The sequence below is a fragment of the Ochotona princeps genome, chromosome 3 (assembly GCF_030435755.1).
Source record: "Ochotona princeps isolate mOchPri1 chromosome 3, mOchPri1.hap1, whole genome shotgun sequence".
Taxonomy (NCBI): Eukaryota; Metazoa; Chordata; class Mammalia; order Lagomorpha; family Ochotonidae; genus Ochotona; species Ochotona princeps.
The window spans coordinates 89596867-89613251 of NC_080834.1; the positions used below are offsets into that span (position 1 = coordinate 89596867).

At 45.7% G+C, this 16385-nt stretch overlaps 1 protein-coding gene across 3 annotated transcripts in view; it reads right to left on the reverse strand.

Annotated features, from left to right (window-relative positions):
• HEG1 (heart development protein with EGF like domains 1) overlaps positions 1-16385 on the reverse strand; it is an 86599-nt gene that overhangs the window by 42052 nt on the left and 28162 nt on the right. The window contains exons 3-5 of one of the 3 annotated variants that reach the window (XM_058662006.1): positions 8063-8392; positions 6867-7187; positions 283-1623 (exon numbers count right to left, since the gene is read on the reverse strand). In XM_058662006.1, the coding sequence (XP_058517989.1) occupies positions 283-1623; positions 6867-7187; positions 8063-8392 (1992 nt within the window). The remainder of the gene's footprint in view (positions 1-282; positions 1624-6866; positions 7188-8062; positions 8393-16385) is intronic. The other 2 variants (XM_058662007.1, XM_058662008.1) reach the window with 2 other exon arrangements.

Genomic DNA, 16385 nt, shown 5'->3' on the forward strand with positions numbered 1-16385 from the left:
GTTGTAGCAATAATAAAAAAAAAAAACAACTATGGGCTAACAGAAGGTACAACTGCTATGTGTACTGACATCACATCAGCCAGTGCTTTTCCACTCTCTTCAGCAAGGGTTATTTAACTTGAGGATAAAAATACACGAGTCCCACTTTGGTCCTCTTTTATGCATTAAGTTCTTCAACAGGAAATATTTAAAACAGACAGTACACTAGATACTATTTCTACACAATCATGCAAATCCCAAGTCCAAGGCAATCAGTGTGTGCTTGTAAGATGCATTTTTTACCTGAGGCTGGAGAGGATACTATCGGTGGTAACAGAGTGCTGCTCTCGACAACAGAGGTGAAAGGTTTAGGGGCCAATGTTTCAGCTGTGGAGATAACTGTAGTTTGGGAAGGAGATGTTTTGAAGAAATGTGATGCTGTGTTATCCTCTTCCATCACACCAAGGCTCGTGGTCAATTCTTTTGCTGATGTAGGTGCACTGGTCAGAGGGATCCGCTGGGTGGTAGCATCAACATGCACCTGGTTTGTTTTCGTTGTGGTGGCACCTTCTGCTGGAATATGTGGCCCCAGCATTTCAGGATGGGTTGGGGAGAGCTGTTTTCCAGTTGTTGTCTGTGCAGCTACAGGGCCAGTCATCAGAACTGCTGTGCTAGACAGCATACTGGAGGTGGGAGTATGAGAGGTCCCAAGAGCAGCAGTTGTCAAATCTGGAGATGTCTGAGCTACATTTGTGCTTGTGGCTGGAATAGTTGGCTTGGTGGCGAACTCTGGTAAGGCTGTAGGCAAAGGGGACCCTGAAGGAGGAGAACCTATTTTCACAGTTTTGGTGGGCTCGGTGGACAGAGGCACAAGGCTTGGTGATTTTGGTTGTGTGCTGATATGCTCTTGGTATGGGATACTCTGGATTCCAGGGTCTGCTGTTTGACTACTGTAGAGCACAGCCATGGATGATGTCCCTGTGGATGTCTCAACTGAGGCCACAGATGTCTCCCCGACCCTGGGAAGGACTGGGGTGGAAGGTGAATATGGTAAGGCTGTTTGTGAGACAGAAAGTGGGGCAAGGCTAGATGCCATGAGGGACACTGACGAAGGTGATGGGGAAGGAGAGAGGGGGCCAGATGCCTCCGAAGTGGACCTCAGTGGGTACGCTGAGGCCCCTGTCAATGGTATGGTCGGTAAGGACATCTGATGGGACTGTGACACTGAGGGTAGAGACAGAGGGAGCCCTGCAGAGGAAGAAGAGGAATCATCAACAGACTGAGCATTAGCATCCAGAAAAAACAACGTGTTCGGCACATTCAAGGTGGACGTGTAAGATGGAAGGTCAGATGTACGCAGAACCAGGGACTCGGTGGAAGGCCGAGCGTACTCCCCATGATAGGATGAGACAGCATTTCTCCCAGTCTGAGCATGAGAAGAGGAAGGATAGTCTACATGCGACGAGTTGGAGATCTTGGTGTAAGAGGTCGAGCTTTCCTGGATGTCCGAGGATGAACCCTGATCTGTAATGGACAGTAATGTCCGCTCTCCTTTGGTGAATGTCGAGGAAACATAGGTGTGGTCACTGGAAGTCCTTTGTTCACTAACTGTGCCACCTGCTTGACTGTAGCTCAACCCGGTGACTGCAAAGGGAGAAACCAAAGTTAAATCAGATTAACAACAACAAAAACTGTCCAACACACACACACACACACACACACACACACACACAGAGTACAAATCAGACTTCCAGGTTCTAGCTAGGAACTCGGTGAGCAAAGTAACTCTCTTTGAGGAGGTGGTTTTCAGTGGTGAGAGCTCTCAATATGGGCATAAGGGGAAGGCGTTGGTGTCCGCTCTGAGAAGAAGCATCTTCAGAGGCGGTGACAGTAGCAATGGAAGTGATAATAAAAGCAAGTAGGGAACAGGGTCTAAAAATGAGAAATAGGTTTCAAAAGCCTACCACATGTCTTTTTTAAAAATAAAAGCTAACTGGTATCTAAGAAGCTCTCAAGATTAATACAGTGTTATGCGCAAATGGAAAAAGGAAAGTCCTCCCAGCTGTCCACTCCATATAATGAGCTAGCTCTTTCTCATGAGACTGGCCTTGGCCACAAAATAGCTGTTCTCACACAGGGCGCTCACCATCCCTAACTTGCCTTAGGAAATGTGAGTGAGGAAGACTCTGCATGGAAGTTCAGTCCCCTGAGCTATAAGAAGCCAGAAAGTTCTCTTCCTGAAGAACTCATATGGCAGGTTCTGGCTGATGGTCAAATCAATCACCTTAGGACTGTGAGTAACCTCACTCTCTGAGATACCATGAGCATGGATGCCTGCTGAAGGAAACCCACGCATGACACCCTGAGAGCAGGCCTGTGTCTGTGGTCCCCTGCGTGGGGGAAGCCATACCCTGAGTAGCCCCAGGCATACAGCAAGCCCAGAGCAGGCTGGGATTACTGCAGACATGTCCTTCCAAAGAGAGTACCGGAACTGTTGCCCATGTCAGTGCCAGGGACCCAGGGCTGAAAGGAGAGCAGAAGGGAGCCCCATTCTGTTGCAGGTGCCTGCTTTCCCAGGCTGCTCGGGAGTTTCATTGTAAGAAATCTCAGGAGGAAGTGCGGATTGGCACCTCTGTTCAGGGGACCTGGACTTATGGGGAAATGTATTACTTCAGCAAACAGGATCAATACTGTATTTCTGCCAGGGGAGCACATAATAAATAGTATTTCTGTCAGGGAAATTGCTAGTGGGAGCATGGAAGACAAGAGGTAAGTCAAAGACTAACAATCTACTACGGCCAAGGCCATGGGTGGAAGAGGTATAGAGGTGCCTCTCTCCCAGACCCCCTAAACTTAACCTACCAGGGGGAGCAGCAGCAGAGAACTGCCTATCATTGTATAGAGTTGCATGTGTGGGCTAAGGCCAAAGGTGGGCTTGGGTTTTCCCAACGCATGCACAATACTGATGGGACGGCATCGAGGAGGTGACTCGTGCATCAATATCCTTTTCCTCTTTGGATAGAACATAAGTTTTAAAAAAAGATTCATTTATTTGTATTACAAAGTCAGATATACAGAGAGGAAGAGAGACAGAGAGGAAGATTTCCTTCTGTTCATTTACTCCCCAAGTGGCCACAAAGGTCAGAGCTGAACTCTGATCCAAAGCCAAGAGCTTGGAGCCTCTTCTGGGTCTCCCACACGGGTGCAGGGTTCCAAGGCTTTGGGCCAATTGTTTTCCCAGGCCATAAGTTGGAAGCTGGATGGGAAGTGGGGTTGCCGGGATACAAACCAGCACCCATATGGGATCCCAGAGTGTGCAAGGCAAGGACTTTAGCCGGTAGGCTACCATGCCAGGCTCTGGAACCTAAGTTTTATGCTAAAAACATGGAGAATCTTAGAACTGTCATACCATGGTAGATTACCAAATAAACTCTTCAGAAATTAGGAGAATGTAGTCTAATTCTTCTTGGACTAAATACTACACCATCTGTGAGAAAACACACAGGCTCTTTCCCCAATTCTTATTTCCATTCCCAGCCCAGACTAGCACTTGACAGCGCCCATACAGCCTTGGATGGGAACCAGTGTAAAGTGTTAGCTAAATGCATTTTTCTACAGGTTTGAATGAACTCAGAGGCAAGAATGAGCACAGGGACAGGATACGCAGTGATGGAAGCAAGTACCAAGTGAGATGTGGCACTGAGCCAGCCCGAAGGGCTCAAAGGCTCCAAGCCAACCGGCAGAGTTTCACGAGTAGAGTGTGTTTGAGCCCAAGTTCTCAGGGCAAAGAAGAACGCTTTGAACGGAGATCTGAAATGTGTTAAATGAGATTCAGGCAAACTGTTACGTCGGGGCTCAGGCTTAACCAAGTGGAAAATCATGATCCACACCAAGGGGCTAAATCTGAACTGAGGGGAAAAAAGCCAAACAGAGACTCTGAAAACCTGGTTGCTCCGTCAGGTTGGCATGATTCAGAGGAAACAAGATCAAGTGTTGCATAAATCCCCAATGAGACGATTTCAGGATAAGACCATTCCTGACCTAGCTCTGCATACTTGAACCTGTCACACCGAAATCACATTCTCCACATGATCCAACTGAGCATGGCGAGCAGACAGGAAGGGTAAAGAAAAGATACGCAGGAGAAAGACTTTAGAACCTAAGAGCCTGGCTAAAGAAGGAAAAAAGGAATCCCCACAGGGGTGAGAGTGAAAAGGAGTTGCTCTGTTTAGGAAACTGACCATGTGTTTCTCATGCACAGACATAAATATCCTCTACTCCTACGTGTGACCAGCGGCATTTGCTTTTTCATCTGAGCAGCAATAAATGCTAACTGTCTCCATCGGTTAGGATTCTTGTATGGGGGAGATGGAACTGCCGCTATTAGTGATGGAGAGGCAAGAACTAAAAACTGTTAAGAGCTAGCACATCCTTTGTATTGATGTGCCTGCTGAGAACTGTTTTTCAAAAAATCAACCAAAAGCTTTAGAATCAGTATAGAAAGTTTTGTCAAGGTCATAAACTTATACTTGATCAAAATTTTAAAACTTTGTGGCATAAATGATACCATTAAGAAAGTGAAAATGGGGGGCTGCTGCAGCGGCTCAACCGCTAACCCTCCGTCTGCTAGTGCTGGCATCCCCAAATGGGTGCTGGTGTTGAGTCCCGGCTGCTCCACTTCTGACAGTTGCCTGCTTACGGCCTGGGAAAGCAGTGCAAGATGGCTCAAGTCCTTGGGACCCTGCACCCACGTGGGAAACCCCTGAAGAAGCTCCTGGCTCCTGACTTCAGATCAGCTCAGCTCTGGGTATTGCAGCCACTTGGGGAGTGAACCAGCAGATTGAAGATCTCCTCTCTCTCTCTCCTTTTCTCTACAAAAATAATCTGCCTTTCAAATAATGAATAAATGTTAAAAAATATAGCATTAAGAAAGTGAAAAGATAATCCACATATAGAATAAAATATCTGCAAATTATGTATCTGATAAAGGACTGATATCCAGAAAAAAAACTCATAAAACTTAATAATAAAGAGATAAAACTAAATTTTAAATTTTCTATTGGTTGAATAGACACTTTCTAGAAATGACAATGAAAAGATGCTGAACATCCAACTCACATGATTCATCACCTGAGAATTTCAAGTTAAATAAACCACAATGAGATCCTTTTATGCTCACCAGGATGGTTAGAGTAAAAAAGATGAACAGTAGGTGGCAGTGACGATGTGGACTCTGTGGAACATTTATACATTGCTAATGGGAATATAAAATGTTGCAGTCACTTTGGAAAAGAGTTCAGCAAGTCCTCAAAAATTTCTTAACAGTAGAACTACCATTTGACCTATGAATTCCAAGAGTACTGAAGATATATGTCTGTTTAAAAACATATCTAATTGTTCACAATCATATTCATATCAGTCAAAAAACTAACATAAATTCATAATAACCAAAAGGTAGGAACAACTCAGTTGATTAAAGAATAAACCAAACTGAATAGATCCACACCACAGAATATTATTCAGATATATATAAAGGAATGAAGTATTCATGTATCTCTTCATTGTCAAGTCAGCAACATGATGGTTCAACTAGCTAATCCTCAGCCTAGAAGCACTGGCATCCATACAGGCACCGGTTCGTGTCCTGGATGCTACACTTACCATTCAACTCCCTGCTTATGGTTTGGGAAAGCAGTGGAGGTTGGTCCAAAGCTCTGGGATTCTGCACCTGCGTAGGAGGCCGAGAGAGGGTTCCTGGCTTTGGATCCACTCAGCTCTGGTCACTGAAGCCATTTGGGGAATGAAGCAGCAAATGGAATATCTTTCTTTCTGTCTTTCTTCTCTGTAATATGTCTTTCCAATAAAAATTCAAAAAAATTTTTGAAAAACATGCTAATGAAAGATACAAAAGGTCACATATTGAGGCTGGCACTATGGCACAACAGGTCAAGCCAAGCCGCTGTTCTATTCCTGGCTGTGTTACTTCTGATTCAGCTCCCTGAAAATATGCCTAGGAAAGCAGTGGAAGACTGCCTGAGTACCAGGGCCCCTGCATACATTTTGGAGACCTGGAAGAAGTTCCTGGCTGCTAGCTTCCATCTGGCCCAGTTCTGGTTGTTTCAGTCATTTAGGGAGTGAACCAGCACATGGAAGATCTCTCTCTGTAACTCTAAAATAAATACATAAGTCTGAAAAAACAAACAAACAAACAAAAAACCCCACATGGTATAGGATTCAATTTACACTAAATGTGTACAAACCCACAGACACCAGAAGTAAACTAAGAGGTTGCCAGGGGTTAACAGTGGGCAGAATGTCAAGCAACTCTTGACGAATATGGTGTTGATTTTCAGGTGATGAACATATTCTGGAATTAGCCAGAAGGGACAGTCATACAACTTTATGACTGTTGTACAACACTTGTGACTACTGTAAAAAACAACCGTACAATTTAAATAAGCAAATTACATGTAATATTAACTCTACCTCAAAAACCTTAAAGGGGTTATTTCTTTTGATGTATGCCCAGACCTAGAGTGAACAACCACAAATGAGGTGGTATCTTCCAGAAGTTCTGAGAATGAGGCAAATCTGGGATTTGGGGCAAGTGACAGGGAACGGAGGACACCTACAGAGAAGTTCTGAGTTTTGTTTGGGAAGAGAAGGTAACAACAACAGCTTCTTGAAGATACACCAGAAAAAAAAAAAAAAAAGGACATACAAGCAGATTCAAACCCACCAGGTAGACAAATGACCTGCGAATAAGCAAATGAAGAGAGTTTGGGATGTTATTTCATATATGGATGGCCTTACTACGCCACAGAAGAGCACGGGCATCAGAGGGTCCCCCTCCTCTCCAGGTAGAATCCTGTCCAATGAGAACTCACTTGAGCGTTCGCCACGTGGTGCTGAGGAGTCCAGGCTTTCTGTGGAAGATGTAGACGAAGACTCTGAGAATCTTTTATCCCCCAGTACTGTGCTACTTCCTCCGGACCGTGCAGTGGAGTACAAAAACTGGGTCAAAACCGAAGCGTTCCCTATTTCAGGATAGGAAGCCGACCTTCCGGTCGCATCTGCAGATGTCTTGCTGCTGGTCAAGAACCAGTGTGCTGTGCTGACTCCACCGCTGATGGAGGGGACTGACCGAGACACAGTCTCTGTCAGAGATGTGACCTCGGGGCTGCTGGCAAGTTGCTGCCCTCCAAATGCTACAAGGGATACAAGGGGGAAAAGCCAGTGATGTGGGTATGAAAGAGCTCACTCAACAATTAAGAAGCAAGTCCTCACTGAGGGCCGATTCCTCGGTCCAGGACACTTGTGTTTATTATAGGGAAGCCTGACCTGTGCTCTCAGTAATTATTTCAGAACCCTTATCTGTCAGCAAGACAGTAATACTAAGAATAAAATCTTGTGAACAGGGACACTTTAGAACCACACATGCACAAAGCAGAGTAACCCATTGCCTTGAGGGTCTTTTCTTTGTCATAATAAGTGATCACAGAAATAGTGCGCCATGTCTGCCCAAGATGATGTGCTTAAATACATAGGCAAATTAGAGTACCTTTCCAAAACACTTCTAATAGTAACACAAGTTACTCTAATGCCAAAGTATAGCAAAGAAAAAAGGCAATCTAACCATGAATTTTCAAACTATATTATCTATCTGCATAATCATTTGCAAATTATTTCTATGCAAAATAACGGAAGTTTGAATTTTTAGAGAGCATGTCAGCTCTCATGTCAACAAAATGCTATAAAGGGAAAAGAAGATGGAATCAACCTGGAGAACCCTGGGGTCTCATCTCTGCTGAGAGCTAAAGGGAGTGCACGCGTTACTTAAACCCTCTGAGACTTGGGGTCCTCATCTCTGTAAAAGCAGGAGTGACACCTGTCCGATTAGCTTCACAATGTTCTCCTAAGAATGAAAATCAAAATGCAGCCCTGTGCTCATCCATATGAAGGAACTGGTGTCACCAAAGAAGAATCCACTTTACTTTGGAGACTGCAAAGGATCCTGAAGAGATCTCAGAAAAAGCAACTAGCAGAAACATCCCGCAAAGATTAAGAAAGGCAGAATGCTTACTTGGGGAATCACTCTGCCAGTGTAAAGATGTGTGTCCAAATTCATCCTCTGTTGACAGTTCGGTGAATTCTCCGCCTCCTAGACTCCTGCTTAGGCTGCTGTTTCTTCTTGATTCCTCCACAGAAGGTGAAGTTGAAGTCGTGGCAGTTTTAGAGTCTTCAGAGAAACCTTCTGTCTCATTGGCAGGTTGCAGACTGACAGTTAAAGACCGGAGCATCCTTGGGACGCCGTCGGTGAACGTGGTGGCAGCAGCATGCATTCGCTTTGTCTCACCGACCACGGGGCTCTCGGCAGCAGAGGAGTGGCTAAGCTCCTTCACACTTCCAGAAACTGAAACGGAAGAATGTGTGCTTCAAAACTACTCGTAGGGCTAAGAAAGCTGAGACTGAGCCTAGGTAGAAGTTATCCTATGACACTGTGTTAGAGAAATACAAAATTTATGGACCAAACAGATGCGTTTGTGGTGTACCAGGGTGCTTCAAAAAGTGGAATTAAAAGGTTGGTTTCTTTTGGTACAAAAATCATGAAATTCACACAAAATTTCTTCGTAATACGCATTTTCCACCAACTTTGTGTTTACACACATGCGTGCAACTTGGACACACTCCCTCACACTCTCCTCACTAGCTCTACATCTCACAGGGCTGAATGAAGACACAGGGAAGACAACGAAAAGCACAAATGCAAATTAAGAGGGAGGAAGCAAGAGCAATACAAAAAGACGGAAAAGGAAAACTTCCGAATTTCACATTACAGCTTAAAGAGGGCAAGTCACTGTGATAAGGTGTTTGTCATTCTGTGTTGTGGCATTGCAACCAATTTATTCTGGTGCTAACAAACGACCCTGAGTCCACTGTAGAGTGCCCAGCCCAAGGCCTACAGAGCGTGAGTGGGGCACTACTGGGCTGTGACAACTGTAGCCTTGTCATCATCAATTTATTATTTCTTACCTCATGCCCACTAAAAACCATGTGCTTTGAAAGGCTTTTAACCAAACTGCAATTTATTAAGTAACATAGCTTGTAACCAGCGGGAGATACTAATTATTATCACATGAATTTGATTTAATTTCATTCAAAACCAAACAGGCTTCATAACTGTGATCTGGCCTCACGAAGCCTCAGAGAAGCTCTCAGACCTACAAGAGACTCCAGCAGGCCTCTTGGAGGTGAAAGACTCCAGGTTGGCAACAATATTCTCTTTCTCTGATCAATGGATGGCAGCCATAGGACAGCTGTCAAGAACACTGAGGATTACATTCTACACCATCGGACAAGAGCAATGCTCTGGTTCACACAAGTGTGGAGATGTGGCTGCTGTTTCCATTCCACAAACAAGTTTCCAAAGGGATACCCTGAGAAGTGATCTTTAAGCAGGGCAGAATTAAATCCTCACCCCACCAGGAATAAACAGAATGCTCAGTGAGCAGGTTAGAAACAAAGGCAAGAAACAGTGTTACTCACCCACAGGCACATCCAAGAATTGGGTGTGGGGCAGACTGGGTTGCAATATCCACCAACACACACAAAGGCCAACACTGGGGCGGGGCAGACTGTGCTGGGTATGGGCCTAGCCCCCACTGGCCTGTGTGAGATCTGGGACTGGGAGTGGGCCTGGTGGGGAAACTTGCAAATTCCCCTGGTGAGCCATGGCTCCCATTGATGGGCACTTAAGTGTGTCAGTCCGAACAAGGCTGCTTCACTTGTTGGCAGGTGTGTGGGTTGGTTCTGCAGGGAGTGGGGGCCGAAAGGCTGACTAGGCAGAGCCAGGCCAAACTTTAGCACACTGGCATGCACAGGAGCCAGGATGGAGTGTGGTCATGCCAGGCTAGGCTAGGCTATCACATCTACTGGTTTGCATGAAAGCCCGGGATGGGGGCAGGCTGGGCAGGGCTAGGCTGCAGAACTCATCCACCAGGTTGGGACTAGGGGTAGGCCAAGCCAGGCCAGGCCAAGCTATAGCATCTGGTGGCAAAGCTTAAGTTGGGTGATGGGTTATGCCAGACTGGTTAGAAGCAACCACTAACATGGTATGGGCTGGTCAAGCAAGGCCACTGTACCTGAAAGGACAGGAGGTGGGTCAAGTCAGGCTGGGCCAAGGACCCAATAGCATGCATGAGATTTGCCACTGGGAGGTGACCTGATAGAGAAGCTTGGGGAACTCCTCTGTCAGGATGCAGTAATCCCTGCAGGTGAGCACAAGAACCAAGGCTGTGAGCAGTTCAAACCACGCCTGGTTACGATACCTGCTGGCTTACATGTGGGTCCGGTCTAGGGGGTGGGCCAGAGTGAGCCAGTTCATAGCACTTACTGGGCAGATATGAGAAACAGGACAGGGTGTAAGACAGGCCAGGTTGGGCACAACACCACCCAGTTTACATTTGGGTCGGGACGGGGGGGCAGTCCAGGTTAGGCCAGGTTGGGCTAGGCTGCAGCACCCACTAGCATGAGCTGGAACTGGGGGCAGGCCAAACCGAGCCATACTGCAGCATTCACTGGCGAATGCCAAGGTAAGGGAAGCCATGTCAGTCTTGGGCGCAGCTCGCAGCTCCCATCAGCAGGAGAGCTGTGGGTGCTCCCTTTAGACGGCAGAATCACAAAGCCCTTTGACCTGCATGTGAGGCGTGTTAAGGGGAGAGCCAGGCTGGGTTAAATGTATCTATAAGTGCACATATGAGCCAGAGTAAAGGCAGGCTGGTTGGGCTTTGCTGCAGCATTAACTAGCAAATGTTGGGACTGGGGGCAAGTCCTGTCAGACTAGATAGCACAACCATCTGGAAAGTGTAAGACCTGGGGCTCAGAGTAGGCCTAGTAGGAAAATGTGGCATCCATCTGATGGACTTCAGCTCCCAGGTAAGAATGAGAGCCAGGGCTGGGGAAAGCCTGCTTGGACAGGCCGTGGCACCTGCCGGCATGAGGATGAGTTGGATAGTGGGGTTGGTTGGGCTAAGCTGGGCTCCAGCGCCCATTGGTGTGTGTAAGAGCTGAATGGGATGTGGGACAGACTACACCAGTCTGGCTGCATGTACTGGCATGAGCAGGAACTGGGGCTGGGGGTGCGCCAGGTGAGGGGTTCTGGGGGTTGCTCTGACTAGGCTGCAGTTCCCACTGCTGTGTGGGAGGGTCAAGTGTGTGGTGCATAGGGTTAGGCTGGGCTGCAACATCCATTGGCTTGTATATAAGATGGGGCTGGGGACAGAACTGACCAGGTGACTGACAAGTGTGTGTGTAGGCTGATATGGGTGATAGACTGAGCTGGACCATGCACTTGCTGGCAGACATAGGAGTCAGGTTAGAGTTACTTCTGGCAAGGTGATCCCCCCAAACTGGATCGCTAGGCTCCAAACTCCAACCACAGGGGGGGAAGAAAAATCACAGAATCTGTGGACTCCCTGGTTGTTCAAGTTTGTTTGGTGCAGAGGATGTCCAGATGTTCATGCGGGACACGGCAACCAGTTGATTGAGGCCTGCAGAGGACATCTAGCACCATGAAGGGCAGAACAAATTAGACAGCTCTCCCAGTTGAGCTCTGACAGCGAGTACCTAGAATCAAGATTTTAAGGCTGACTACGTCAGGAAGTGGACCTTGGAAGGATTTCCTTAACCTTGGAGCAATAAAATCAACAGCATGTCAGAACTATCAAAACACTCTAGCAGTATCCTTGCAACATGCTCCACAATGGGACTCTGGGAAGATGTCGGGCAGCTGAGCTGCTAGGAGTAGTACTCTCCTTCTCTCCCCACTTTCCTCAGACACAGTAAGAAAAAAGGAGACTTGGGCCCGGCGGCGTGGCCCAGCAGCTAAAGTCCTCGCCTTGAACGCCCCGGGATCCCATAAGGGGGCCGGTTCTAATCCCGGCAGCTCCACTTCCCATCCAGCTTCCTGCTTGTGGCCTAGGGAAGCAGTCGAGGACAGCCCAATGCATTTGGACACTGCACCTGCGTGGGAGACCTGGAAGAGGTTCCTGTTTCCCGGCTTCGGATCAGCACGCACCGGCCCGTTGCGCTCACTTGGGAACGGAAGATCTTCCTCTCTGTCTCTCCTCCTCTCTGTATATCTGACTTTGTAATAAAAATAAATCTTTAAAAAAAAAAAAAAGAAAAGAAAAAAGGAGACTGGAAGCAGTTGTCTTATCTACTTTCCCGCATTCTTCGATCCTCCCCAACCTAATCTGTAGTCCACTTGGGAATGTATCCCTTTCAACTATGCAAACATCATCAAAAATAAGATGAATTTGTTATTTTTTTAAAGGTGCTACTTTTTTCTCTTAAGTTATAAACACTAGAAAGTATTTTACATCTACATAATGAAAAGATTCAAGTTATCAATTATGACCCAGAAAAGGGAAAAGAGAAGTCGTTATTATTATAAACAGTTCCTGGAAGACCAATCCTATGTGCATCTCTGACCAGAAGCAAAGCTAAATTTTAGATAAGTAGCGAGAAAGAGCAAGCATACGGGAAATAGAAAGTTCTTATACAAGGTCATGGAAACAGCTAGACCTAGAACACAGCTTGTAGAATCTGGTCCCAGGATCTCAATGACAATAAAAAAAAGATAAATGAATGAAGAAAATAAAATAAAGAAGGTAATCTATAAAGCTATAGATTAAAACAAAGGAATAGACATAGAAACAGAATCCTAACATATCCCAATCTACCCCCTTTAAAAAACAAATCAAAAATACTTGAGTATGAGCAAAGCAAAGCAAGGGCAGGGGGCTACAGAGGAAGGGGTGCCTCTCCTTCCGTACCAGAGTGCCCGGGATGGAATCCTGCACCTGTCCCAGAACCAACTTCTTGCTAATGCACAGGCATGAGCAGGAACGGGGACTGGAATGATAACTTATGTGCTTTGGCTCTTGCCTCTCAGATGGGAGACCTAGATTGAGTTTCTGGCTTCGGACTGGCTCAGCCCCAGAAGTTGCAGGATTTGGGGGGGTAACCTAATATACAGGAGGTCTCTCTCTCTCTCTCTCTCTCTCTCTCTCTCTTGCTCCTACTCTTTCAAATAAGAAGGTAAACTTACAAAAAAAAACTGGCCATAGGAAACTGGAATAAACAGAAGTTTTTTGTTTTTTTGCTTTTTTAAAATGAAAGGATTATATAGATAGGTCTCGAATCCTCACTGAATCACTTAGCTTCTCAGGCCTGTTTTATTAGAGTTGTCATTTTTATCCACCAAATCACAGTCTCACAGATGGCTGGATGCTCTTCCAAAAACACTTCCATTTCCAGTAAACTGTATGGTTTCGACTATTCAATGTTCCCTTAAAAACAGACACAATTATCCTGGATTTAGAATTGAATAACCCAGGCCTGTCCACTTACAGAGGTTTTGGCAAATCCATGGTCGCAGGAACACAATCACAAAAGTTACAAATGTTGCAAGTCAGGAAAGGGGCTCTGTTTCCCCTGACCCGGAGGTTTCGGCAGGACAATGCTTCCTCATGTCACTAACATCGTTATTAGGAAAACACCAGTTACTGACCAAGGACTAGGTGCCAGGCAGGACCTAGGAGACACATACCAGTCTCACTTAATTCTCAGCGGGAGGGCAGGGGGAGGGGTGGGGTGATTCCCAGATCCAAGGAAACTGTATCACATAATACAATGTAATCAATGAATAAAAAAAAAAAAAATACTCAGCGGGAAGCTAGGAAATAGATGCAAATACTTCTTTGACATTAGTGCCGCTTAATAAAAGGAAGAAGTGTTGGGTTAAACAAACCTACCGTCACCACTTACATCACTGAAGGAGCACCTGTTAAACCAAGGAGGCATTTATCCTGTACCTAATTCACAGGGCAGCATTGCGGATGATTGAATAATAATGCTTCCTTGTATCTTTCTACCCCTGAGGCACACAATAAAAAAAAAAAAGGGAAGACCACCCATCTGGGAGCAGAAACAAGCTGAGTGTCTGCTCACTGGGTCACTCACTCCAGTCCAAGCACAAAGTGCAAGAACCGCCCTTAGGCACATACAGAATGCTCAACCTTGACTTACCCGCCATCCAGAACTTGATGGCAAGTAGAGCTGAGGCGGCTGATATTTGAGAAGGATAGGCTAAATCCACAAACTGAGTTATTTATGCTTGCTCCCTTGACAAAGTAAAAATCACCACAAAGCAATTTGCCTGGACCACCTTAGCTCAGCCACCCACAGAAATACTTTCCTAACTTCAGATTCTTTATTAGACTCTCAGCTCCTATGGAGAATCCATATAAAAACATTACTTTTTAAAAGAACATTACCGCCCATTGACACAAACAGGGATTAAAGGTATTTTCCATTATGATCCTCGACATTCTTTTTGTAACTTCTTACTTAACTGCCCTAAAAACACTTGTGTCTATGGATAAAGCTGTATGTTTACCTTATCTAGCAATCATCGCATACCCCATCCGGTTTCTCTTTGTGCCCTGGTTTCCAGGAAGCTCAGTACTAAATTTAGTGCTCAATCGCCGCCACTCTCATACAATTCAGTGTTCACATCTTTCTTTCCGCTCTGAAAAGAGAGCCCTTTTTTCCGTTTGTTGCTCTGTCGACTCCACCCACTCCCAGTTCCAGGATCAAATACTACCTACATGATCATTACAGAAAATATGGAACCCACAGAATGATGTAAAGCAGCCAGAAAAACAATTTCAAATGGATTCTGATCTTTTTAAAATTTGATTATTGGGAGTGTACATTTGGCTTAATGGTTAGGATGCCGACTGGAAAGCTTGCATCTTATCAGAGTGCCCAAGTTCAACACCTAGCTTCCACTCCCGACTCCAGCTTTTGTGGTTTCGGCTCCTGAGAGACAGCAGTGATGGCTACCGTGTCTGGTCTCTCAGACCTGGAATAGATTCCTGGCTCTTGGCAAAGGCCCAGCTCAGCCCTAGCTGTTGAGGATACCTGGAGAATGAACTGGAAGATGGGAGCTTTCTCTGCCTCTCCCTCTCAAATCACATACAAAGAAAACAATACCATAAAACGCACAATGCCCTTTTGGAAGCTCAGAGCTTCTGGCAATCCCAGCCTTGTGACAGGTTGTCTTACACAGTGTTCCTGTGTAAGTAGATTGAGACATGAAAGGAGGAAGAGAATAAAGAGGCTGAATGTGTGTCAAGCAACACATGTTGAAACTAGAAAAAACCTTTCAGAGCACCTGGTCCAATTCCTTCAGATTTCAAACAAGGAGTCACATCCTCCCCTTGCCATGCTCCTGGAGCATCTTCACTGATCTGACTGGTCTCAGTGCCAGCCTTCTCGCTGGTCACACGTGCCAATGGGTGGAGTAGCCAAGCATCAAAGGTACAGGCACTACCACCCTCCCTCTTCACTTGTGTCTGTTTGTAGAGTTGGCCAGGCATACAGGGCCAACTCTGGATCTGCCCTTGGCTGGTCCTGCTGGCTCTTTCTCAACAATCTGGCCTGATTGCATACAGCCTCTGCTTCCTGTCATCACAAAGGGACAACAGAAACCCCAAGATTTCCATTCAAAGGGAGACTAGAGGCATTTTGAGCTCTGTTGAGTTAGCAGGTGCTAAGCCACCTTCCAAAGTAAAACAGGATTTTGTTTCTCATTTGGCCCTAAGCCCTCATACATGTGTTCTCAACATTCCCGAGGGAGGAAGAAAGGCTGGAAGGCTGGATTCAGACATACTTAGATGCCTGGGGTTGCATGCATTTAGTAATATCCAAAGCCCTCTCCAATATCCAAGAGTGGAATAGGACCTTATCTAGGACAATACCCAGTTCACTAATAAGAGAAATGCTTGGTGAAACTCCCCAAACATTCAAAGTATAAGTTTCTAAAAAAGGAAAACAGCTCAAATAATTTGAGGACCAATTACTACTTTTAGCTTTTGAAAAGTACAAGTGACTAGAGTAAAAAAGTTGGACACATAGACTGACTTTCAAATGCCTCATGGATGTGGGCTGATGTAAACGATAAATATTAAATGACTCTGGGCAGAATCAAAACATAGCCTCATAGGAAATGCTTCCTTTCCACTATTTAGTAAAGCTGATTATAAAACACCAAGCCCCGGATTTTTGAGGGCTGGCAAAGTTCATAGCTTTTACACAGTTCAATCAACGTTTATCAATAATCATTTTTTTAAACATTTATTTATTTTTATTACTGTAAGGAGTTATTCCAATAGCCTTCCCTGGACCCGGCACCATTCCTTCTTCCTCACAGCTCATGAAGTTCGCGCCGGCCTAGCTATCCACCAATCGGATGTAACCTGATTTCCACCTGAATCCCACCTCCCAATCTTCCAGCCCCCTCCCCAACTCCGCCCACTTGCCAATCATCCCTAGGCATT